Source organism: Sycon ciliatum, chromosome 3 (assembly GCF_964019385.1).
Source record: "Sycon ciliatum chromosome 3, ocSycCili1.1, whole genome shotgun sequence".
Classification (NCBI taxonomy): domain Eukaryota; kingdom Metazoa; phylum Porifera; class Calcarea; order Leucosolenida; family Sycettidae; genus Sycon; species Sycon ciliatum.
The window spans coordinates 6,472,352-6,496,351 of record NC_088645.1 but is presented as its reverse complement, the minus strand read 5'-3'; the positions used below and the strand labels follow the sequence as shown (position 1 = coordinate 6,496,351).

Genomic DNA, 24,000 nt, shown 5'->3' with positions numbered 1-24,000 from the left:
TCCATTCTGCGAAGGAGAATCGTCGTGATTTCGCGTTTCAATGCAAAACCAAGGAGTTCTCTCTCTCTTCACTTGATCACTCAGCCAGCACAGAGTCCATACGTCCATGCCAAATAATCCTAGCGTCTTTCAATAGCCTTCAGAGCCATGCGTCTCTGGTGGCTAAGGAAAAGAGCCAGGAATTGCTGCCTGCAATTTTGGACAGTTGGCGAGAATACCCGGCAAAAATGTTGCAGTCCAGGCGCGTTTGGAGGTGTTGCACAGTTCTTACCACGTCAACCTGGATAGTGGCGGCGGAAATGACGACCCTCGACACCGAGGGTCGACACCGTGGCTCAAGCACAGGAGCGACATCGATATTTCCAGAGCGATCACAACAGAGATACTTGCGGCAACTGAATCCGCTCTAGTCGCGCTTTCGTCTCAAAACAGGGACAATTCCTCTCCAGAAGAAACTGCGATCTCTGAATCAGAGGAGAGTGATTCAGCCTAGCTGATGTCTCTAATGTCCTTGTTGAGCAATACGCAGTTGTATTTTGGTGAGTCAATCACTAGTCTTGATTGTAAAGTGTGAGTTATTTCGAGTAATTTGAAGTAAAAAACGCGCCAAGTTTCGCTTGTCGGAGGTAGTAAGTAAAAAGCGTGTTTCTACAATACAAGGTTTATCTAATACAGTGAAACCTGTGTAAGATGATCACTCAAGGGACCTTCAAAACATGGTCTCTGTTTCCAGGTGATCTCCTTATCCAGGGTCATTTGAGTGGAAATGACATCCCTTGGTCCTGGTTTCTGTGGTCTTCTAGGACAGGTGGTCGCCTTATCCGAGTGGTCGCTGCCTTGACACAGGTTTTACTGTACTGCCAATGAGTATCATGCATATGTAGACTTCCACGGTGCTGCTCAATGAAATCCGGTCGCACGTCTAGCGGCCCAGGGCGCTGGCCGCATATGCAGCCGTGGGTAAGCGGTGCACACATGCATTTATGCGCTGCAGCGCGCTGGTCGCATTGGATCAACATGTGCACTGCATGTAACGTTCTGTACGCGCTGAGGGTGCCGGCCCCGGTCATTTGACTGGATTTCCATGTCCATGACAGTAGTATGCTTCAGAATGAGGGCTCTTCTGACTTCAGAATCGGAGATTTGGTGACGTAAGTAGAAGCCAACAAGTCCTTCATCCAGAGCAGTGACAGAATGAACAGAGCAGTGACAGAATGACACTAAGTTGTATTGTGTGTGTGCATGTGTGTGTGTGTGTGTGTGTGTGTGTTTGTGCACGCGTGTGTTTGTGCACGTGTGTGTGTTTGTGCACGTGTGTGTGTTTGTGCACGTATGTGTTTGTGCACGTGGATGTATTGATACTTGCTGTGTCGTCGCCATGATCGTCAACTGCAGGTACTTCACGAGCCACGAGCTTCATAACCTGTTTATGCTGGACAACCCATGGCAGAGCACGACTCAGGAGCGCCTCTCACAGCTGGAAGACACGCAGAGTGTTGGGTACGCATGGCTGCAGAATCACAGACAGTTCTTCTCATCGCTGGGTAAGTGGACTGCTCACCAAGACTGCATGCAGTGTAGTGGAATCTGTGTTTGTGATGTGGCTGTGATGTGTTTGTGTGATACATTTGTAATGTTGTTTGTGTGTGTGTGTGTGTGTGTGCGCATGTGTGTGTATGTGTGTGCGTGTATGTGCGTGTGTGCGTGTGTGTATGTGTGTGTATGTGTGTGTGTGTGTTTGCGTGTAGGTGTTGTGCAAGGTCTCAGTGAACATCATCTACAACTGAATGTTGTGACTGATGAAGACTTCTGGGACGAAAATAAACTGGTCAGTTTCCGAGTCGGTTCATTCTTCACACCTGCCCTTTTTTCTCTCTAGTTCTCTTTCCTCTCTCTCTCTCTCTCTCTCTCTCTCTCTCTCTCTCTCTCTCTCTCTCTCTCTCTCTCTCTCTCTCTCTCTCTCTCTCTCTCTCTCTCTCTTCTTTTTCTTTCTCACTCTCACTCTCTCACTCTCTTCTCTCTCAGTCAGCCTGTCTGTCTGTCTGTCTGTCTGTCTGTCTGTCTATATCCCCATCTTTCTACGTGGCTGGCTGATTGTCGATCGTCTGCCCGTCTGTTGGGATAGTGGCATAGAAGAATGAACAAGGTTTTGATTGATTGATTGATTGATTGATTGATTGCAGTTTAGCTGCAACTCACGGTTTCATGCCAGAGAAAGTTGTTTCCTGAGGTTCGTTTCCACGTGAAAATCTAGTTGCAGCTGAAACTTCATTCCATCTTGTATGTTGTTTGACCGGGTTTCCACCCCAGTGTTGCAGGATTGAAGAGTTTTCCATCCCAGTGCAGGGGTGTAGCAGCCGGTCCGTCCTGTCCGGCTTTAGCCGGACCACGTTTTTTTAACACAATGTCAAAAGTGCCCAGAATGCAGGAATTTGCACCCTAATTTCAACGAAATTCCACGGGAACCCCCTGGACCCCCACCGGCCAGACCATCTCCAACGGCAGTGCTACTATACACCTGCAATGTTGAGAACCGTGTGATCACAAGAAGTATTCTACTGTACAGCCATCCCTCTTTCATCAAGCACTTTCTAAACCAGCACCCTCTATAAATCAGCACAATCATCAGTAGGCAAAATGTCAAATGGCGCCAGATTATAAAGGGACCACTGTATTGGGATATTGATGCCGCTCATTTTGAATTATCCTCACAGGATAAGCCTATGCAATGACTTCTATTTTAATTATCCTCTACGGGGAACATTATTCACGGGTGTCTGTTGCGACAGCGATATACCAGCATGCAATTGCAACAGCAGAATACCCCTCCCCCCCCCCCCCCCCCCCAACACACACACACACACATGTGCACCTCCCTCTCAGTCCGTTCATGTATTCTATTGCTGTGATGTCTATTGTCCACACACAGGTGGGAACACATCACTCTGAAAGTGTCTTGCAGAAACATCGTCATCTCACCAGAGCCAAGTAAGGTTCCCGCACAATCATGATCCTCCAATACGCTGTACTGTGCAAGCGCTTCAGCAGACACTCTGCTGTATGCTGTGCAAACTGTTCTGCAAACGCTCAAACATTCTGTTGTGTACTAGGCAAACGCTTCAGCAAACACTCAAACATTCTGTGGTGTGCTAGGCAAACGCTTCAGCAAACACTCAAACATTCTGTGGTGTGCTAGGCAAACGGCTCTGTAGACACACTGTTGAATGCTGTGTAGACAGTTCTGTGAGCACTGAAAAGCTCTGTTGTATACTGATCAAAGTAAAGGAGTTTATGTTGTCTTGGAGGCATGGGTTGACGTTGACAGTGTGATATACAAGTTGTGTGCACTTTGGAAGTATCTTGTATCGCTGAGCCAACTTTGCCTGTATGGTTTTACTTTTACACCTGACGTATTGTAAGTTATTTCGTGTGGCAATGAGGTCTCTGTCTCTGTCTCTCTCTGTCTCTCTGTCTCTCTGTCTCTCTCTCTCTCTCTCTCTCTCTCTCTCTCTCTCTCTCTCTCTCTCTCTCTCTCTCTCTCTCTCTCTCTCTCTCTCTCTCTCTCTCTCTCTCTCTCTCTCTCTCTCTCTCTCTCTCTCTTCTCTCTCTCTCTCTCTCTCTCTCTCTCTCTCTCTCTCTCTTCTCTCTCTCTCTCTCTCTCTCTCTCTCTTCTCTCTCCCTCTCTCTCTCTCTCTCTCTCTCTCTCTCTCTCTCTCTCCCTGACAGGCGTCATGAATCTCATGGAAATTTGGAGACAGCTCTTGTACATCACTTGAAGGCAGTCAAGCTCGACCCCAGTGATCTGAGAGTGCAGTTCCGCTGTCTGCAGCTAACAGCTCAACTAGGCCTCTGGCACTGACCCAACACGCCAACCTGAGAAGCACTGGCATGATGGACGGTACACGTATGCTGTGTGTGTGTGTGTATTCGTGTTCGTGTTCGTGTGTGTGTGTGTGTTTGTGTGTGTGTGTGTGTGTGTTTGTGTGTATGAACTCTGTAGCTGGCTATAGATGTCTGATTTCCTCCATCTCAATATTACACTAAACTCTTTGTACTAATACCCTGCTAGCTACTATCAGTTGTCTGTCTAGTGTCAACAGTTAGATTCGAGTTTTTCATGGAAGAGGCAGAGCCCGTGCGGGAGAAGGGATGTCTCTTTTTAGTATTATTTTTTTAAGACTTTCAACACACCTTGCTACTAACGTTGCTGTGCTCACAATGATCTTGTCATGAAACCCGCTGTTACTCTTAGAAAAAAGTTTGCAATTGTGGCAATTTGGACTACTCTATGTCATGCGTTCCTTTGCCTGCTGTCCGAGTGTCGTTGGTACAGTAGTGTTGCTAAAGAAGGATCCACGAGCGGGATTTGAACCCAGCACCCGCCTGTCTTTCCGGGACGGTGCCCTATCGATTAGGCTACCGGGTATCACACACACACACACACACACACACACACACACACACACACACACGCACACGCACACACACACACACACACACACACACGCACACACACACACACACGCACACGCACACACACACGCACACACACACACACACACACACACACACACACACACACGTGGCTTCTTCTTGCTACACTGCTCCCGGCCCCGACATGCTGTGTCCTCACGCTGTACCCACTCGCACTTGGGTTTGAGCCATTGCCAGGCACCAATGTTGCAAAAGGAAGGCTACTGGGCATCGAACACCCACCCGTCCATGTGTGGCTCCTTCTTGCAGCTACAGTAGAGTTGTGCATGCATCACCCACGCATCGACTAGTCACCAGGGAGTCGTCGGGTACCATTTCTTGACGACTCCCTGCTAGTCACCATGCGCGGGCTGATGGTGGAGGTGAGAGATGATGGATCTGCACGATGTGATAGAACTGCTCGCAGCTAGATAGAGCGCGTGGTGTTCAGCGTGTGCTGGCTACCGTTTTGCACACTGTGTCCATGATTGTAGTGCGAAATCTGCTGCTACCAAAGCCTCTTGTACGGGGCGAAAAGAACCAACTAGTGACTACTTGTATTGAAACTAACCTACCTTGTGCACTGTGACAGGTTGTGTGAAGCTAGGATTCATCATCATCAATGCCGGCATGCTGCAGCTAGGTGCTGAATTTGACCTGGTACTGTGGTAGGTCTAGCACTGTTCCACAGCCCTACTCCTGCACTGCATGTTCAACCTCATTCTTATTGTCTATGTGATATACCGTAGCTATAGGCCGAAGGCCCAAACTCCTTGTACATCTACTACATGTGGTATAGAGGGCGTGTTTGATTGGTCGAAACCGGATTCAGATCCGGCCAACCCACCTCGGGGAGCAGGTTTGACCGGATCCAACAGATTCTTTTTTGCCAATCAACCTGTTTGGCATGAAAACTCCACATTCGTTCGATTGGACCTAGGAGGATCCGAGTGATCCAGGCAATCGATCGGGATCCAGATCCAACGAATCGAACACACCCTGAATAGAAGCAAAGGTAACCATTGTTTTTTTCTTCCTTGTCAAGCATGCCCGTGCACAGACGGTGCAGTACCACTCGAGACGCGAGTGAGGCCGACAACTGGGTCTGTTGACATACAAAATAAAGCACAGACGACCATGTACAGTCGACTCCACTTATAACGAACTCGAATATAGCGTATTCTGTGATGTAGCGAACCCCCTGCTTGAACCCATACAAAATCGACCCTTTTATAGCGAACCGTTTCCGTTTATAACGAACCAAATCTTGTAGGGCCGCATGTAAACCAACTGCACTCATACAGCCATGAGCCACTTACCAGTCATGACTTGATGCTTGTATAGTGTGAGTGCATTTCTGTTAAAACAAACCTCGGCTATAAAGAACTAATTTTCCTGCAAAACGGTGTTCTTTATAATCAGGAGTCGGCTGTAGATGTTCGTGTATGGTCGACTCCTGATATAACGAACACCATTGTGCAGGAAAATAGTTCTTTACTGCCGAGGTTCGTTATAACAGAAGTGTACTTACACGATACAAGCAACAAATCTCTAACTGGTAAATGACCTGTGACCTGAAGCCGGATCAAACAGGGACGTACTAGTTAGTAGTAGATGGGCGATGGTTAGAATCTGATCACGAAATTCGTTATAATGCGAGTTTATTACAATGTATTGCATCATTTGCATGACTGTACTGTAACAGTCAAAGACAGTACTACTACTGTACTAGTGTCATGTAACTAACTAAATTACTTACTTACTTGTAAGTGGAGTCGGCTGTATACACATGTACACCGTGTACACAGTAGATCTACACTACAAAAAAGTACAGACATGTCGACAGCACATGGCCCCACGCACATCACAAACAAACAAACAGCAGCTGGCATACGTGTATGTCACGCGTGACATGCCATGGCATGGCATGGCGCATATGGCATGCCATGTCGAACAAAAAAACTGTTTCAAGCGTTCTGTGTTGACTCGACAAGTACACTACATCATGTAGACAGTCAGTTGATGCACGCGCGGTACTCGGCAAGCTGTATGCTACACGATCGAGGATCAGGACGACGCCAGCAATGCACCATTCAACAACTATTCTCATGTACTTCGTGCAACGTAGTTTTGCAGGCCTTATGTTTTCCGATCAAGTCCACTGCTAAGTCTCAGCCGCTAGCTAGCGGGGAGTTGTTGGTGATCGCTGCAAGCACCGTGTGCAGTATAGTGCTCTGACTGGAAGACCAAGTGCGGCACCGGACGAGCTGGGTCGTGAATTATTCAGTTCGTCACGTTTTGGGTGAGCGAATCGCTTCACGAAGGTACCCAATTCTAGTATGTATAATACTGTACGATCACGGTGTATGTTTGAAAACCCCCATGGCTATGAATGATTATAATCTCGCCATGTATGTTTTATTCACGATCCATCATCACGTGTGCTCCAAGATACCATTCCGACGCAATGTAAAAAAATTATTGTAGGAGCGCGTGACCACAGATCCGGAGGCGATGATGCTACGAGAACTATTTATTCGGAATGACAGATAATTGCCCACTTTTAAAGTTTGATGCTTTGAGTGTACGTCATTCGGGAGGTTTCGGTCTACGTAAGAACGTATGAAAACACATAATGCCGTACGCGCCGGGGAGCGAGGGCAACTTTCATACTCTGTATGGATTTCCATAGGAAAGCTGTTTCCTACGTTGCGTCCTCCGTAGGAATGTTTGAAGTATTTTTCGCACTTTCCAGATTTATCCATGGCAACGTTCAAGCCGTGTGAAACACAAGGTACACACCACATGGAAAACAATGGAAAACGCGGTTTCGGTTCGTGGTGCATGCTGTGGGCGCATGCAGCCAACGCGTCTCCAAAGCAACAAGGCATGCTTAGCAGCCGTGGAGAAATCACGTAGAGCGAAACCCAACGGCGCTGATTTTTTTTACGTATGAAAATTACGTGCAGTTCCTACGTTATTTTCATGCGTAATTCCGTAGAGAGTAACCTCCCTAATATGTCGTTTCGTGTGTGTTGCTGGCCGTTACGTTCTCAGCTATAGCGGCACCGTGTTTGCAATAGTAATGGTGGTTCCAGCTGTGAACTGTGACGACTGCATTCCACAGCACAGTTACAGGGGCAGCGTCGGAAGGTATTTTAGGGTGGAACGGTCAGTCATCTGAAGTACAGTTTACTCGTGAGGGAGGGGTGGCGGAGCCGAAATTTTTTGGAAATTTAGAGTCCAGATCAGCGTATTTTATTGATTCACGGGGTACCTGGTGCAAAAAGTGGTACGGTCAATACCGTAGTGACCGTAGCGTGTGTGACGTCCCTGAGTTAGCTGTGCTGATAATCACGACCAGACTGTGGAAATGGTTGGTGATGTGAAATTTACATCGTAATTCAAATACGGTGCTGCTCAGTGAAGTCCGATCAACTTGCAAGTGAATGCCATGCTGCACTGGGCGTGGACCTAGCCCTAGACCTGTGAATGCCATGCTGCACTGGGCGCTGGACCTAGCCCTAGACCTGCAAACTCTGGGATGTGAAGTAGGTGCAGGGCGCGCAAGCTTGACTCGCGTGATCAGTTGGATTTCATTGAGCATCACTGTACGCATAGTAGAATCTCTTGTATCCGGCGGGCGCCGCGAGATCGGGATCGAAACTGGTTTCCCTTATTTCAGATTCGTCTGTAACTCGAAAATACACTACAGCAATACAAGATACCGTGGTGTAGCTCAGAAGTAGCGACAAACTCGGCCATTTGAATTAATCTTAACCGTCCACCTCTCCACACTGCGCGTGGTGTAGCTGGTCCATCTTTTAGAGGCGGGGAGGGGGGGGGGGTACCTCTGGCTTCACGGCAGTGATGCCCTCCTGGCCTAGGGCACCAGTGGTCCTCTTCCCGCCCTGGGGCACTTGGCTCCCGTTCTGAGCAAACTCAGCCCAGCACTCGGATGCAAGCGGCACATGCTTTGCACCATTGCTCTTCAAAACTGGTACACTGGTGAGACGTGAGTGAGAGAGAAAACTATTGTTTAGCTTTGCTTAGCTTAGCTTAGTGGTCCCGGGCTATTTTCAAACACAGACTGCTTTCGCTCACATGTATAATAGGAGGCGCAATTGCCTGTTTGTGTTGCGACTTTGTTTTTGGGTTCAATATCCTTTGTTTTACTGGGTTTAAATTTGTATTGTATTTCCATTAAAAAAAATATTGCTTAGCCGAAGCTTTTAGGACTGTTTGTGCAAAACACATTGTTTGAAAGTTATCACTCTCCTTACCAGTAACGCTGTGTTCACAACTGGCGCGTGTACGCGTGAAACCACGCGTTTGGGCTTATTTTTGCTGGCTTTTAGGACGCCATGCGTACTGAAACGCGCCGAAATGGAAACATGTTGGAATTTTCAGCGCGTATCAGGCGCGTACTAGCGTACATGCCAGTCACTTTGACTGGCGGGGTCACAAAATTAGTACTCGAAGGTGTCGCACGCGCTAAATACGACTCGGATTGCTGTTTTTTGTGAAAGCTTGAGCGCGCGTTTGGGCACGCATGAACCGCAAGCGTACCGCGTCCACGCGCCAGTTGTGAACACAACTTTACAGTGCACACTCGATCCTGGAAACAAAGCATGCGTGACTTATCGCGAGTGCGAGGCTTACATCATAAATATTTTTACTTCAGTAGCAAAAAGAATGTCATCCGGATTGCAAAGTGGAACGCGGAACCCCCTCAGTTTTGCAAATATACTACTGGAAACCATATGCATGTACATGTATCAGCTATTCAGTTTTGGCTAAACTGGAACCCCTGTGGAGATCTCTGGTCGGGATACTGTTGCATAGGTCGGAATTGCCTGTCTATGCAGCACCATGACTGATCTGCAACTATTTGTAACTGAGAGGTATGCCTGTCAATGACCACGGTCCTCATTCGGGCCGCCTTGTCTCTACAGGTGTCCTACTGCAGGCGTTTCCACGGTTACTGCCGTTGCCGCGGCGATATGCGATGGGCTCAAGCTTGATGATGAGCACATTGAATTTCACTAGAGGTTAGTCTGGGTCTGTCTGTCCCCAGTTTGTGATCTGTCCCCAGTATGTGATCTGTTCCCAGTATGTGATCTGTCCCCAGTATGTGATCTGTTCCCAGTATGTGATCTGTCCCCAGTATGTGGTCTGTCCCCAGTATGTGGTCTGTCCCCAGTATGTGATCTGTCCGCAGTATGTGGTCTGTCCCCAATATGTGGTCTGTACCCAGTGTGTGGTCTGTCCGCAGTATGTGGTCTGTCCCCAGTATGTGGTCTGTCCCCAGTATGTGGTCTCTCCCCAGTATGTGGTCTCTCCCTGTGCCAAATATGTGGTCTGTACCCAGTATGTGGTCTGTTCCCAGTATGTGGTCTGTTCCCAGTATGTGGTCTGTTCCCAGTATGTGGTCTGTCCCCAGTATGTGATCTGTCCCCAGTATGTGGTCTCTCCCCAGTATGTGGTTTCTCCCTTATCTGTGGTCTGTCCCTAATCTGTACTCTGTCCCTAGTCTGTGGTCTGATTTACTCACTCTCCCACTGCTGCTTGAGGAGCTGCATCTGCGCCTTGATCCTTGACGGTGGTGACGTTCCTATGCTATGTATGCCGAACATTAGTCTCAGTCTGACTGAGTCTCACACCAACAGTAAAGAATAGTTTATGAGATAATCTCAGATTGGAGTTACAAGCAAAAAAAAACAACGAAAAAATGAAAGCTGGGAGTTGCGAGAATATAATGCATTGATCCGTTATGGTTGCTTTTTGCTTGTCGCTCCGTCTCTGACCCCCCCCCCCTTGGTTATTGAGCTCTTTGTGTATAACGTATCTTGGGCTCCCCCCCCCCCCCCCGTGAGATTGGAGTTATACACTTGCGCACTCGTACTGCCGATGTATAACCTGTCTCACTTTGGTAGTTAGGGACGGTGAGACCATGCTGCGGGATTAGCTATGCTCCGACGGTACGTAAAATCGCTTTAGGTGACTATTTGCATGTGATACCATCTTGTGAAGTGTGCTGTAGGTGTTAGCGTGGATGGCATAGTTACGGCTAAAGGTATACACTGCTCTTCAGACCATCTCTCTCTCTCTCTCTCTCTCTCTCTCTCTCTCTCTCTCTCTCTCTCTCTCTCTCTCTCTCCCTCTCTCTCTCTTTCTCTCTCTCCCTCATTCCCAACTGTTTCTCACTTTCACAGACATGCCATTGACGGAGAAGGAAATCGACACGCTTCACAAGATCGCAGCCAGCAAGTCCGACGAGGAGGACATGCCTCGCGGTGGTTCTGCACCGGGACCGGGATCGCCTGGTTCCACGACGGCTGGTGGTGGTAAGCGAGGCGGTGGACCTGGAGCAACGGTGTCAGCGGGGGTAGTAGCAGGAGGAGGTGTTGATCCACTGGATCCGGCCAGCCTGGATGACCTGAGCCTGGGCGAGATGTTCCTGTGGAGTGCAGTGAACCTGTGGGGAGTGTGGCTGCTGACATGTGTGCTCACCATGTGGACGCTGCGCGACTACCTGCCAATACGTGAGAGCCTACAGCAATGTGAGTGCAAAGTGTGTGTCACGCAGGATGTGTGTGCACTAAGACCTGCCGTTGAGATCACCTGCTTTGGGCAGCCACTTGTGTAGGGAAACCACCTGTATGTAGAGATCACCTGACTTTAGAGATCACCTGTCTTTAGAGATCACCTGTCAATAGAGACCACCTGCCTTGAGCAGTCACTTGTCTATGGAGACTACTTCTGAAGTACCTGTTTTTAGAGACCACCTGTCTTTAGAGAGCAGTGACATCCATTTCCCAGACCATATTTGTAATACATTCCAATGATTCCAGTATGTGCAGAAACTGGAAAGACCACTTATCATCACAACCTGTCATCAAGAGTCCCCCCCCCTCCCCAGGGCCAGAGTGTGCAACTACACTAGTGTATGTGTTCGGTGTGGTACGGCAAGGTAGTTGCTAAAGCAAGATTCCACCATGACAATACATGTGATCTTGTACCAGCTGGCTCGATATCAATTTTGAGTATTGTTATTGACAAACATGCATTACACTACACCAGTCAAACACATCATGTTGTCTGTCTGTGCGTGCACACTGCCTCTGTGCTTTTGCCCCCACTATGTAGACTTCTTTGCACTGCAGATGCTGAGCATTGAGGACGTCGTGTTCACCTCGTTCCTGCTTGCTTCTACGCTATTCATACCCGTGGTAGGTAGAATACTGTGGTATTGGCAATGTGATGCTGGTGGTGTGGTGTTGGTGGCGGTGGTGCAACCAACGATACACCGGGCATTGCGTGCTTGGTGCTGTGGAAGTACAGACTCGGCCTCGGGGCTACAGAGCCCTGCACACTGCAGTATCATGAGCACTTGCCATGCTTGCATGGACAATCACTTTTCTGCACCGGCTGAGGATGATTTCATATTTCACAGGCAAGGGCATCACACACGGTACGACCAGTACGACTATGGTCGTACCACTCTTCATCCAGGATGGTCCGCTCAATTCATCCAAAAAAAAAGCAATAAAGGAGCACTAAAATGTGCCCTGTTGGCCGGAAAATTCGATTTTTTCCCCAGGGGACACCCTGAACCCGGTCGAGCCACTCTCCACTGCCCTGTGATGCTCTGACAGACAACTACATATTTTGGCTGGACCATTGGCCTAAAAACTTGATGCAGCTTTCAAGTTTTAATTCTCACTATTTGAACCCCACTGCAGAATACCGATTTGGGATTGATAACCTGAATTTGGTCTGGGCAGCTAAAGTATGTGTAGAGTGAGGGAAGGAGATGATGAGTGCTGGCTTCACCATGTATGGGCGGGCGTGCTGGTGGGTGGGTGGGTGTCAGCATGCTGCTTCTATTCTGGTTACCCTAGCATTTGTAGCGTGTGCGCAGGTAACTGTCTATACTAGTTTGCCCAATATGTGTACGACTGTACGGTGTGGGTATGTCTTGGCCGTCCTATTTCGATGTACTCTGTGTGGTGTAGACCAGGTGTGCATTGGGGGGGTCGATTCACATGGCTTTGCCAGTTGTGTGGATTGGACAGTGATCTGGAGCTAGTCTTGATCTAATGCATTCAGGTCTTGTCCGCTATCGTTGCTATAATTTATACATGCACATCCAGAGCATTTGTGCGGATTTGCGTGCTTCTCTTGTGACGACCGCACATGATATGTGGTATGGTGTGTGTGGTGTGTGTGTGTCCGTACGTGCGTGCATGTGTGTGTGTGTGTGTGTATGTGTATGTGTACATGTGTGTGTACGTGTGCGTCGTCTTGCCAACAGTGCTGTGACTGGTACTGCCATCGCGTGTACGACATCTCCTTCTTCTCCTATATCCGCTCCGGTGACATTCTCTCTTTCAAGCTACCCGAGAAACGTGACACCACTGATGTGCTCTCAGGTAAGCTGTGCCTAGCAATGTAGCAAGAAGAATGTGACATGCTCTGCAGGCGCATATCTGTATTGCTACACTGTCCGAAGAATGCTCAATACCCATATAGGCCAGAGCCTTCCGTACAAGAAAGAGAGGGGAAGCTGTGTTGCGACTCCGAGTTTCACGTAGTCACGATCATCAGGCAACTGATGACTCGAAACCGGGCAGCCTGAACATAAGAGGGAGCAAGGTGAATTGTTAAACGATGTCGGTTTCACTCCCGGGTTTCCCGTTCTAGTCGCCCTCGGGGCAGAGCTGATTTATACACTCTCGCATACAGCATCACTTGTCTGGGCCACACTTGAGATCAGTAGGTCAAGTCCCCAATCGCAATCGTGAGTTGCATGGACTACTGGTCACATAGAACCTCCCAATCTGGAGTCGAAACGCAAATCGTCTGAGACGCTATAATAGCCCCGTGTTGTCTCAGGCACTGTAACGGTGAGGCTATGATGTATGTGTATCTGTGAAGGCTATGATGTATGTGTATCTGTGAAGGCTATGATGTATGTGTATCTGTGAAGGCTATGATGTATGTGTATCTGTGAAGGCTATGATGTATGTGTATCTGTGAAGGCTATGATGTATGTGTATCTGTGAAGGCTATGATGTATGTGTATCTGTGAAGGCTATGATGTATGTGTATCTGTGAAGGCTATGATGTATGTGTATCTGTGAAGGCTATGATGTATGTGTATCTGTGAAGGCTATGATGTATGTGTATCTGTGAAGGCTATGATGTATGTGTATCTGTGAAGGCTATGATGTATGTGTATCTGTGAAGGCTATGATGTATGTGTATCTGTGAAGGCTATGATGTATGTGTATCTGTGAAGGCTATGATGTATGTGTAGCTGCGTGTGTATGTATCTGTATTATCAGGCGCGTAGCACCGCCGTTGGAGGTGGTCCGGCGGGAAGGGGGTCCGGATCTCTCCCCCCTCCCCCCCCCCTCCCGTGACAATTTCAAATTAGGGTGCAAAATCCTGCATTCTGGGCACTTTTGGCATTGTGTTAAAAACAAGTGGTCCGACCCGGCTGCTACGCCCTGATGAATAATGTACATATATGCGTGTAATCATGCATTGGTGGGCATGTTGTTGCAGACTACAAGGTTTGGAGAAACCCGCTGTGTCTATTCAGAGGTTCCGAATATGATCGGTAAGCAACTAACACCCGTTGAATACCGCTTTATTTGTGTTGCTCCGCTGTATGCGATGGTGTGCCGGGAGTCAATGACACCATGCATCGTGCATTTCGTGTATTTGATGGTCGTGTGACAGTGCCGTATTTTCTGGTGTATAAGCCGCACTGCAGTATACGCCGCACCCAGATTTTAAACCACACTCAACTCCACCATTCACCGTTCTGTGTCCGTGTCTGCCTGTCTTTTCCTCGTGTCAACACAGATACACGTGGGTAACGAATGACCAGCCGCTGACCAGCAGAGACCGGGAGCTCACTGCACAGGATCACTCAGTGATGTTTATCTGTGCATCGGATATGGATGATCCGGAATCTCCCGACGCATGTAAGCCGGTCACGCTTTGTTGTACTGAAGACTCTCTTTTGTTTTTATTATCAGACGTTGATGAAGGCACCCCTGTGAGACATGTCCTTTTTACTACAGTAACAGGTTGTTCGCTATCATCGCTGCAGCGATGGACATGTGGAAATCGAAGTGTGTGTGTGTGCGCGTGTCTGTATTCATATGTATGCATGTGTGTGTGTGTGTGTGTGTGTGTGTGTGTGTGTGTGTGTGTGTGTGTGTGTGTGTGTGTGTGTGTGTGTGTGTGTGTGTGTGTACCTGTTCCGCAATGCAGTGATGAACCTGGCATGGCAGTCATGCTGCTCTACATCACGTATTCAGTTAGCACATGAAACACTGGACAAAGATCCAAGGTAGGAGTGCAACTGCTACCCCATTGTTAGATATTGCATGCGTCTTCACTCTGTACATTGACTCTTGATTTGACGGCTGCATGCATCTCTTGTATTTATGGCTACTGTGTGTTACCGTCGGACAACATTACGATTTATTGTTACATGTACGTTCTATGTCAAGTCAACCCTGTTCCCATTCGTTTTCTAGTTCTATACTTACTGCCATGACTTGTCCCGTTTATGGTTATACAGTCTTCTTCTTTTCCTGTCGTATTGCTTTCGTTTACCGGAGACTTCTACGGTATGTCTCTATTCGCCTCCACGATGTCCTTATCCTGACACTAGCATTTTCTGCGTCGCGTACGGCTGGTGGGAATATCTACCCCAGCCGTCGTGATGTAGGCGCTTCCTCATCATAACTACTTGGAGGACAGTCACGAGTTTGAGTATCTCTGATACTAATGATAATGATTCTTACTGAAGTATGAGGAGAATTATTTCCGAGTGGAAAGACACTGAGTGTCTGTGTGTAATAACTAAATGAGCTCAACGAAGAGCCAAAACGTCCTTTAGGATTCTACTACTACTAGTACGGGCAGAACCAGAGTAGGATCTCTAAAATTGGTCCTTCGAGCCGGATTCAATGGATGCGAGGTCGAGAAAGGCTGACCAGAGTGTCGCCTTCGCCAAAGCAAGAATCGCGGTTCTGAACGATATCGAAAATGGATCACCTGTAAGTGCTGTCAAACTGTCACTCGTGGAGCTGGACCTAAAAGTACATTGCTTGCTTAGTACATTGCGGGAGGATCCAGAGTTGTTCGAGGAGTATGTAGCAACACAAGAAATGTATGCAAACACAGTGGCTATGGTTAGTGAGTACATGTACGGAATTTGTTCAAACTACAACAGTTCACGTGCGAGCTCTATAAGTGGTGTACAGTACACCCGGAATGCCGATAAGGTGAAAGCATACTTAGCGAGTCTAGATAAGGACACGGATCACGCACCAGGAGCTGCAGGCCTTGTCCTGAGCGGCCATATGCAGCAAACAGACAGCACGAGTCGTGCACAGGCAGACGCACAGGTTCCCGAAACGGGCGAGAGTGCGCCGTTATGCGAACCCGCTGGTGATCAGACGGCTTTACAAGGCTATGGTCATCATCAAAAGGCAGATACGAAGGATCGGCAAGAGTATCCAAACGACGTAGAAGATGCAACTGCAAATAGTGATACAACGTGGGCGAACGCTTTCGTGCCAGACATTGCTACGCCAGTGATTGTTCCAGAAAGCACCGAGTATATGATTGAGAATGCACAGCAGTTCAACACTGGGACAGCACCATTGGCCCAAACCAACAACTCCATGGACACATTGTGGCAACCTGGCAAACAGACCCCAGAGACTGCATCGCAACCTGTGTCTAGGATGCAATCACAGCGCACACGCATGCAGTACACACACACACAGCCTTTGTATGTGTCGCAGTCTTTGTCGCAGCCCTTGCCTTCATGTATGTCACAACCGTTGTCTGCGTATCAGTACTTGTCGCTGCCTGTGTCGCTGCCCGTGTCGCTGCAGTCGTTGCCGCCGTTGTCTGCGTCTCAGTCTTTGCCGTTGCCTGTGTCGCAGCAGTCGTTGCCTGTGTCGCAGCAGTCGCTGCCCGTGTTGCAGGAGTCGCTGCCTGTATCGCAGCAGTTGCTGCCCGTGTCGCAGCAGACGCTGCCCGTGTTGCAGCAGTCGCTGCCTGTATCGCAGCAGTCGCTGCCCGTGTCGCAGCAGTCGTTGCCGCCGTTGTATGCAGATCAGTCTCTGCCGTTGCCTGTGTCGCAGCAGTCGCTGCCCGTGTCGCAGCAGTCGCTGCCCGTGTTGCAGCAGTCGCTGCCTGTATCGCAGCAGTCGCTGCCCGTGTCGCAGCAGTCGTTGCCGCCATTGCCGGCAGATCAGTCTTTGCCGTTGCCTGTGTCGCAGCAGTCGCTGCCCGTGTTGCAGCAGTCGCTGCCTGTATCGCAGCAGTCGCTGCCCGTGTCGCAGCAGTCGTTGCCGCCATTGTCGGCAGATCAGTCTTTGCCGTTGCCTGTGTCGCAGCACTTGTTGCCGCCGTTGTACGCGTCCCAGTCGGTCTATGTGCCGAAGTCATCGCAGCCTTTGTCTACGTTGCAGCCGTCGTCTATGCCGCAGCCGTTATCACGCATGCTACCGCCGCAGCGGTTTTCCACGCCGCTACCGAGGCCCAGGCCACAGCCGTTGTCTGGGCTACAACAACAGCAGCAGCAGCGGCAACAACTACAGCAACAGCAACAGCAGCAACAGCAGCAGCGGCAACAACAACAACAACAGCAGCAGCAGCAGCGTCAACAGCAACAATACCAGCAGCAGCAACCCGCGCAGACCAGTTGGTCTGGAATGACAGCCAGCTCAACATCGTCAACAGCAGCACCAACAGACGTGTACCGACACCTGAAGAAAGTGAAGATACCTACGTTTAGTGGTGATAAAACAGCATACAGAACATGGAAAGCAGCATTCTCGGTTTGCGTAGAGCAGCAAGATTTATCGCCAGAGCTGAAATTATTGCAACTACGTCAGTGTTTGACGGGCTCAGCATTGAAAGCGATAGAATCTTATGGATACTCAGCAGCAGCGTACACCGCAGCAATCAGGCGTCTAGAACAGAAGTTTGGTGGCGATAGAAGACAGACAGCAGTGCATACAGAGGCGCTGGCGAGGCTACCAGTGATACGAATGGAACGAGCTGCCCAGGATCTGGAGAAGTTCGCTGATCTTCTCCAAGTAGCTGTCATTCACCTAGAAGACGCCGGACGCAGCCAGGAACTTCAGGCTGGTGCATTCTATCAGCAGCTCCTGAAGAAACTGCCACAGTCTCTCTTGACGCAGTACTACCGCCAGATGACAGAAAGAGGTGAAGCGGAGACGGTATGCACTCTGCTGGCCTGGGCATTAAGAGAAGCGGACTACAGAACAACAGCACAGGAGACACTCACTGGCATCACCACACAGCCTGAGGGGACCAGTACACGCAACAAACAGACCTACAGAGAACAGCCAACAGCAGCAGCATTAGCAGCCTTTACGTCCCCGGCAAGTGCCAGTTGCGTGTTCTGTGGACAGAGTCATGAGACGGCCAGGTGCTCTGTCGTTACAAACACAGAGAAGCGGAAGGACATAGTTAAGAGCAACGGAAGGTGCTTTCTGTGTCTGAAACCGAACCACATAATCCGTCACTGTCAGTCGAAGTTGAAATGCGCCAAGTGCCAACGTCGACACCACACTACCCTGTGTGACTCAACATCTGACAGGCCATCACCTGTGACACCACCCACGTCGCGCTATGAAAAGAAGCCGGCCGCTAACAACCAGTCTAGGGCAGCATCGGCTCCAAGCAAGAAGGAACCTACCAATCCATCCGCCAGCAGCGTTACCCTGTCGTCTGTCAGCGTTCTGACATCATCTAGCAAGGACAACAATATGGTTTTGCTGCAGACCGCTAAAGCTATAGTTGCACCAGGCTTACCAGTCCGAGAAAACGGGATCCCTGTGAGGTTGTTGTTCGACGGAGGGAGCCAGCGCTCATTCGTGACACGTGATGTGCAAAGGCGGCTGGACCTAAAGACAGACAGGCAGGAAGGCTTGAATGTCAATGCCTTCGGTGATTGCTCTGTTGGGGACAGCGGTTTAAGAGACGTGGTGAATCTGACCGTACAGAGTACGGAGGGAGACCCCCTGCAGCTGGAGTGTATCGTGATTGAATCAATTTGTGCACCAGTCCAGAACCAGCACCCTGCACAAGCAGTCCAGTGCTGCGGTGCGCTACAAGGCCTCACACTGGCAGACGACAGCGACGGCACAGCCACAATTGATCTATTGATTGGAGCCGATCAGTACTGGCAATTTATGATGGGCAAGACGATCACGACGGCCTCTGGTCCGACAGCCATCCGTACGCGTCTTGGCTGGGTCTTGTCTGGTCCTGCATCAGGCCCAACAACTAGTACGACAGGTACATGCCTCGCTACTGAGGTGCACAGCTTAACGACGACAGCGCAGGTCCTTGATCAGCAGCTTCAACAATCCTGGGAGCTGGAGTCTCTTGGGATACATCCAACAACGGAGAATCAAGTCCATGCAACACTACCTGACAACTTCCGATTCAGCAATATCGAGGAAGTCAAGAACCCGGAATTTGGTGATGTGAGAGATATACACTATGCGCCACATCAAGCCGTTGGTGGAGAAGATAGGACCACGACAAGAGTGCGTGTTGTGTACGATGCGTCATTCCGCTCAGGCAAGGGCCCGTCGATCAACGTCTGCCTCAACACGGAGCCCCATCTGCTGGAGAAGCCCCATCTGCTTGAGAAGCCCCCCTGGTGGGGCGAGTTCTTTGAGAGAATGGTGAGATGCGTCAAGCGTTGTCTCAAGAAGATCCTACACCTTTGATTGCAATATCATAAGTATTCGTTGTTGAGCTACAATACATGCATTCGTTCAGCCTTATGTATCTCAACGGAGGGAGTGTTAGATATTGCATGCGTCTTCACTCTGTACATTGACTCTTGATTTGACGGCTGCATGCATCTCTTGTATTTATGGCTACTGTGTGTTACCGTCAGACAACATTACGATTTATTGTTACATGTACGTTCTATGTCAAGTCAACCCTGTTCCCATTCGTTTTCTAGTTCTATACTTACTGCCATGACTTGTCCCGTTTATGGTTATACAGTCTTCTTCTTTTCCTGTCGTATTGCTTTCGTTTACCGGAGACTTCTACGGTATGTCTCTATTCGCCTCCACGATGTCCTTATCCTGACACTAGCATTTTCTGCGTCGCGTACGGCTGGTGGGAATATCTACCCCAGCCGTCGTGATGTAGGCGCTTCCTCATCATAACTACTTGGAGGACAGTCACGAGTTTGAGTATCTCTGATACTAATGATAATGATTCTTACTGAAGTATGAGGAGAATTATTTCCGAGTGGAAAGACACTGAGTGTCTGTGTGTAATAACTAAATGAGCTCAACGAAGAGCCAAAACGTCCTTTAGGATTCTACTACTACTAGTACGGGCAGAACCAGAGTAGGATCTCTAAAACCCATCTACTGCTGACCCACATGATGGCTGATCCATTTACTACTCCAGTCTATATAAATGCAATTCGTGCAGGGAAAGATAGAGAAGGAGGGTGGATGGGGGGGGGGGGGGAGGGGGAGAAGGGTACCGTGGACATAGGATACAAGTTCCATCATACAACCATAGATTGCGTGGTAGAGCAGTGTCTGCAACCTGCAGTGCGGCGTATATTGTACAACCATCCACTACAGTGCATGCTGTGACCTGTGAGCGGTGGTGGCTGTGCATACATAGTGGCTACTGAGTCTAGTGTCCGGGCCATACTGAGCAACGGTTCCATGTATGTATGCAGCCTGGTTTGAGAGCGGCCTCCTGCGTCTAGAGATCACTCTAGCTTGCACAGTGGAATGGTCACTTCAACGAGTTTTTACCATGTGTTCATCTGTGGGACATAACATTAGAGGTGATTTGGATATCCTTTGTGGCTTCTGATGCGTGCTTCCTGGTTGTGTTTTCCTCTCCATTACCCTCCCTGCTTCACTTCCCCTTTCCCTACAGTCATCCAGCCGCTCTGCTGCTACTGGCTGAAGAGGAGGCCGCGACAATACTTGAGGTACTGTGTTGTTATATTACTGCTAGCAGCATGACAGGATATTGTATCCGTGACAGTTGTAAATTCTAGTAACTCTATATCCTCGTGAATTGACGGCGGCCACTCTGGCGTATTGGTTTTATAGATTATAGAATATTTTTCTGGCCTCTTTGTGAGGGCTTCCGTCCCTGAGCGTGGTGGAGAGTTACTACGAATGTTTTGCGTGAATATGCCTCCAAGTTCCCGCCTGTCTTCAGAAGTAAACTATAATGTGTTACTAAGGTGGACCTGCGGGCTAGTGTCTTCTTCAGGCACCTAAACCCTGCCATGAAGATCAAAGTGTGCAGCATTCTTGTCTCTGCACACTCCCGTGTTGCCAATGATCTCTGTGCCAGTGTAGGGATATTCTAGTTATCTTTGTGTGTCTCCTTTTGTGCACCAGACGGATGGCTTGCTACGACAAGCGCTGAAGAGCCTGGAGACATCGAATCGGCCGATAAATCCAAGCCCAGCAGTGATTGTCGGAAGCACCCAGTCAATCGCAAGTACGCCATATTATTGGTATAATTGTTGCTAGCACCTTCGTGGTGCAAGAGGGTTTGCATACTTTGCTGGTCCCATTCAGGACAATAATGAAAAAGAAAATACAGGGAGACAAAGCCATGAAAATCTCGAAGATTTTTGGAGAATTTTGAAGCTCCACTGTATCCTTGTCATCTTTCCACTTAACCTCCACCCCTTAACCCTTTGGAGCCCCAAAAATCCTGATAATTGGGTGAAACGGTTACCCTTTAAGGCTACAAACGGGTACGTGGCTTAACGGGCGGGTTATCGGGTACCCTTTAGCAGCCAATAGTGACAGTTACTATGCAATAGCGTCCCACATTCCGTGCCAGGAGGACATGCGAAGTCATGGAATTCACAGCAAATACACCACATCGCGACAAGCGCAGCATAGACACTTACTGCGCTACATGCAAAACAGTCAAAGTTGTCATATGTAGCAGGATCGAACCAGCAAAAACACATTCAAACTGTACGACTGTACAAGCCAGCTAATAATACCGTACTGTACTGTCATACACGACTAACGGGTACTGGTTTGCTAACGGATCAGCAGCTAAACAGACGGGTACCCGGGTACCCGGAACACCCCTTTCACCCCTAGATAATTGTATGCGACTGCAATTACGATCATATTCTTTACCTTATTTTGGGCATAACTTTGGTGCTTGTTATTGGATTTCCATAATCTTAGGCTTCCTGGAAAGATCTCCGCGAGCAGAGTAACTAGAGCTCAAATTCAACACCATAGCAGTCACATATCCAACGCCACGGCGCCTCGAATAGTCCACAGAGCTGGATATACGAGCAAATGTCCTCAACGCCAGCCATTTCACTCTCATCATCGTGGAATGCTCATTTTTTTGCGCTGAGTATAGTTTTATGCTGGCCACGTGCAGGAAGCGTGCCTGGATGAATCAGCATGTCATCCAAGGGTAAATCCCTCACTCAAGGCCAGTAACTGAGAAAACGTTCGACTTTCGCCGTGACTGAAATGTCGAGCGTGATATCTCCACAATGCGACATCGTAGCTCTTCGGCGATTGATGCATTGGAAAGCTGAGCTCTTCGGCTTCTTCCTAGATATTTTGATCGTAGAAATCTGTCAAGTTTCGAGTGAGTTACGAACATTTAGTCCATCGACGGTATACAGTCGATATTTGACTGTACGGGCTCCAAAGCCTAAAAGGGTTAATGCATAAACCGTCCTCGACCACACTATGAACAGATTACCAAAATTAAATAATGCTGCGATATTGTGATTCTTTTAAATAATCGGACTGGTTCAGTATTCAGGGGCGTCGGAAGGTATTTTAGTGTGGAACGGTCAGCCATCTGAAGTACAGTGTACAATTTTCGCGTGAGAGAGGGATGGCTGAGCCGAAAAATTTGGAAATTTAGAGCACAAGTCAGTGCATTTTATTGATTCACGGTGTACTTGGGGCAAATAGTGATACGGTCAATACCGTAGTGACTGTAGTGTTTCCGACGCCCTGCACTGCACTCGTATTGCAGTCTTTGCAGTGAGGATGTTCACCATTGAACTCTGCTGTTGGTTTCCCCTTTCCAGGTCGCAATAAACTTCTCCTGGTCTACATCAAATGGCGTCTGGGTATGTGTTCGAGGAAGCTGGGAAACCTAAAGGATGCCGTCCGACTCTTTAGACAGGTCAGTGTGCGAGGTTATAGTTGGGAGGATCCCCTGACACACTCTCGCGATTCAGTGTAGTGGAAACAATTGTTGTGGGTGCCTCCAAATTATTTTAGACCGTCCTGTCCCAGAGAACGTGTGCTAAATGGGCGTTCATCTACCACGATTCTCTTCAGGCCAAACAGACAGATACCATACATACCACCTGAGTGTTTATCTTTGTAGTTGCTGCTTCTGTGGCTTCTGTTGGCGCTGATCACGGTGGTGCTGTTGGTGGTGGTGGTGCAGATGGTGATGGTGATGGTGGTGCAGTTGCTGGGGGATGCCCATCCAGTGCACTTGAGATGTAGATTTGTGTGCTTCTCTTGCGATGGGCGTACATTGTACATGGTGCATAGTTGTTCAATGAATGTATTCGTTGTCGTGTTTATTGTTGTCGTTGTTGTTGGTGGTGTTGTTGGTGTTCAGGTAACAAGAGACTGCCCCTACCTTAGTGCACATGAGAACCTCATCGAGGCACTGCTGGAAATGAAAAACTACGCCGATGTCCAGCAGGTCTTATCCAAATATGACGGTAGGTGCCATGTGTGGATCGTGTGCATGTGTGTCAGTACTCTATTTCATTTTAGTGTGGTGTTACCAGTGTGGGGCAGGCAAGGTGGGGGAGAAAAGGGGAGAAGGGGGAGGAAAGGGGGAAGGAGGGAGAAGGGGGAGGAAAGGGGAGAAGGGGAGGAAAGGGGGAAGGGGGAGGAAAGGGGAGAAGGGGGAGGAAAGGGGGAAGGGGAGAGGAATGGAGGGGAGAGGGGAGAAAGGGGGGGGGGGCTGCATATACAGTCAATGCTTACCTGCTGTTACTGCTATTGCTTCTGCTGCTGTGGTTCTGCCATGGCAGCTGTTCCTCCTCCTCCTCCTCCTCATCCTCATCCTGCTGTTGCTGTTGCTGCTGCTGCTGTTACATGTGCTACTGTGTCTGCTAGTGCCGCCAGCTGGTGTTGCTGGTGCCGAGGTTTCTGCTGCTCATGCTGGTCTGTGTGCTTTTGCTGTTGGCGCTGCCTCTCTGTCCATATACGGATTGTGTGTTTTGTATCTTGATTGTGGCTCTTGTCACTTTGCCAGTGTCAACGTCGGTGTGTTTCTGACTTCCTAACGTTCTGTGCGGCCCGATGTCATTACGCCTCTTGTCATTCTTGTGTGGCATAGATCTTGGACTGCCCAAATCAGCGTCTATCTGCTACACGTCCGTGTTGCTCAGGGCACGATCTGCTGGAGAGTTGCCTC

At 48.9% G+C, this 24,000-nt stretch overlaps 2 protein-coding genes across 3 annotated transcripts in view; both read left to right on the top strand.

Annotated features, from left to right (window-relative positions):
• LOC135811281 (DNA excision repair protein ERCC-6-like) overlaps window positions 1-4,289 on the top strand; it is a 32,142-nt gene extending 27,853 nt beyond the window's left edge. The window contains exons 19-22 of the mRNA XM_065324497.1: window positions 1,396-1,544; window positions 1,749-1,828; window positions 2,930-2,988; window positions 3,727-4,289. Coding sequence (XP_065180569.1) covers window positions 1,396-1,544; window positions 1,749-1,828; window positions 2,930-2,988; window positions 3,727-3,859 — 421 coding nt within the window. The 3' untranslated portion in view covers window positions 3,860-4,289. The remainder of the gene's footprint in view (window positions 1-1,395; window positions 1,545-1,748; window positions 1,829-2,929; window positions 2,989-3,726) is intronic.
• Window positions 4,290-6,564: 2,275 nt separating this feature from the next.
• LOC135811280 (suppressor of tumorigenicity 7 protein homolog) overlaps window positions 6,565-24,000 on the top strand; it is a 23,962-nt gene continuing 6,526 nt past the window's right edge. The window contains exons 1-13 of one of the 2 annotated variants that reach the window (XM_065324495.1): window positions 6,565-6,775; window positions 9,429-9,524; window positions 10,689-11,036; window positions 11,623-11,705; window positions 12,791-12,908; window positions 14,047-14,101; window positions 14,350-14,471; window positions 14,764-14,842; window positions 20,476-20,530; window positions 20,952-21,054; window positions 22,643-22,740; window positions 23,191-23,296; window positions 23,923-24,000. The exon at window positions 23,923-24,000 is cut by the window's right edge and continues 7 nt beyond it. In XM_065324495.1, the coding sequence (XP_065180567.1) occupies window positions 9,482-9,524; window positions 10,689-11,036; window positions 11,623-11,705; window positions 12,791-12,908; window positions 14,047-14,101; window positions 14,350-14,471; window positions 14,764-14,842; window positions 20,476-20,530; window positions 20,952-21,054; window positions 22,643-22,740; window positions 23,191-23,296; window positions 23,923-24,000 (1,288 nt within the window). In that variant the 5' untranslated portion in view covers window positions 6,565-6,775; window positions 9,429-9,481. Of the gene's footprint in view, window positions 6,798-9,428; window positions 9,525-10,688; window positions 11,037-11,622; window positions 11,706-12,790; window positions 12,909-14,046; window positions 14,102-14,349; window positions 14,472-14,763; window positions 14,843-20,475; window positions 20,531-20,951; window positions 21,055-22,642; window positions 22,741-23,190; window positions 23,297-23,922 lie in introns of both variants that reach the window. The other variant, XM_065324496.1, reaches the window with a different exon arrangement.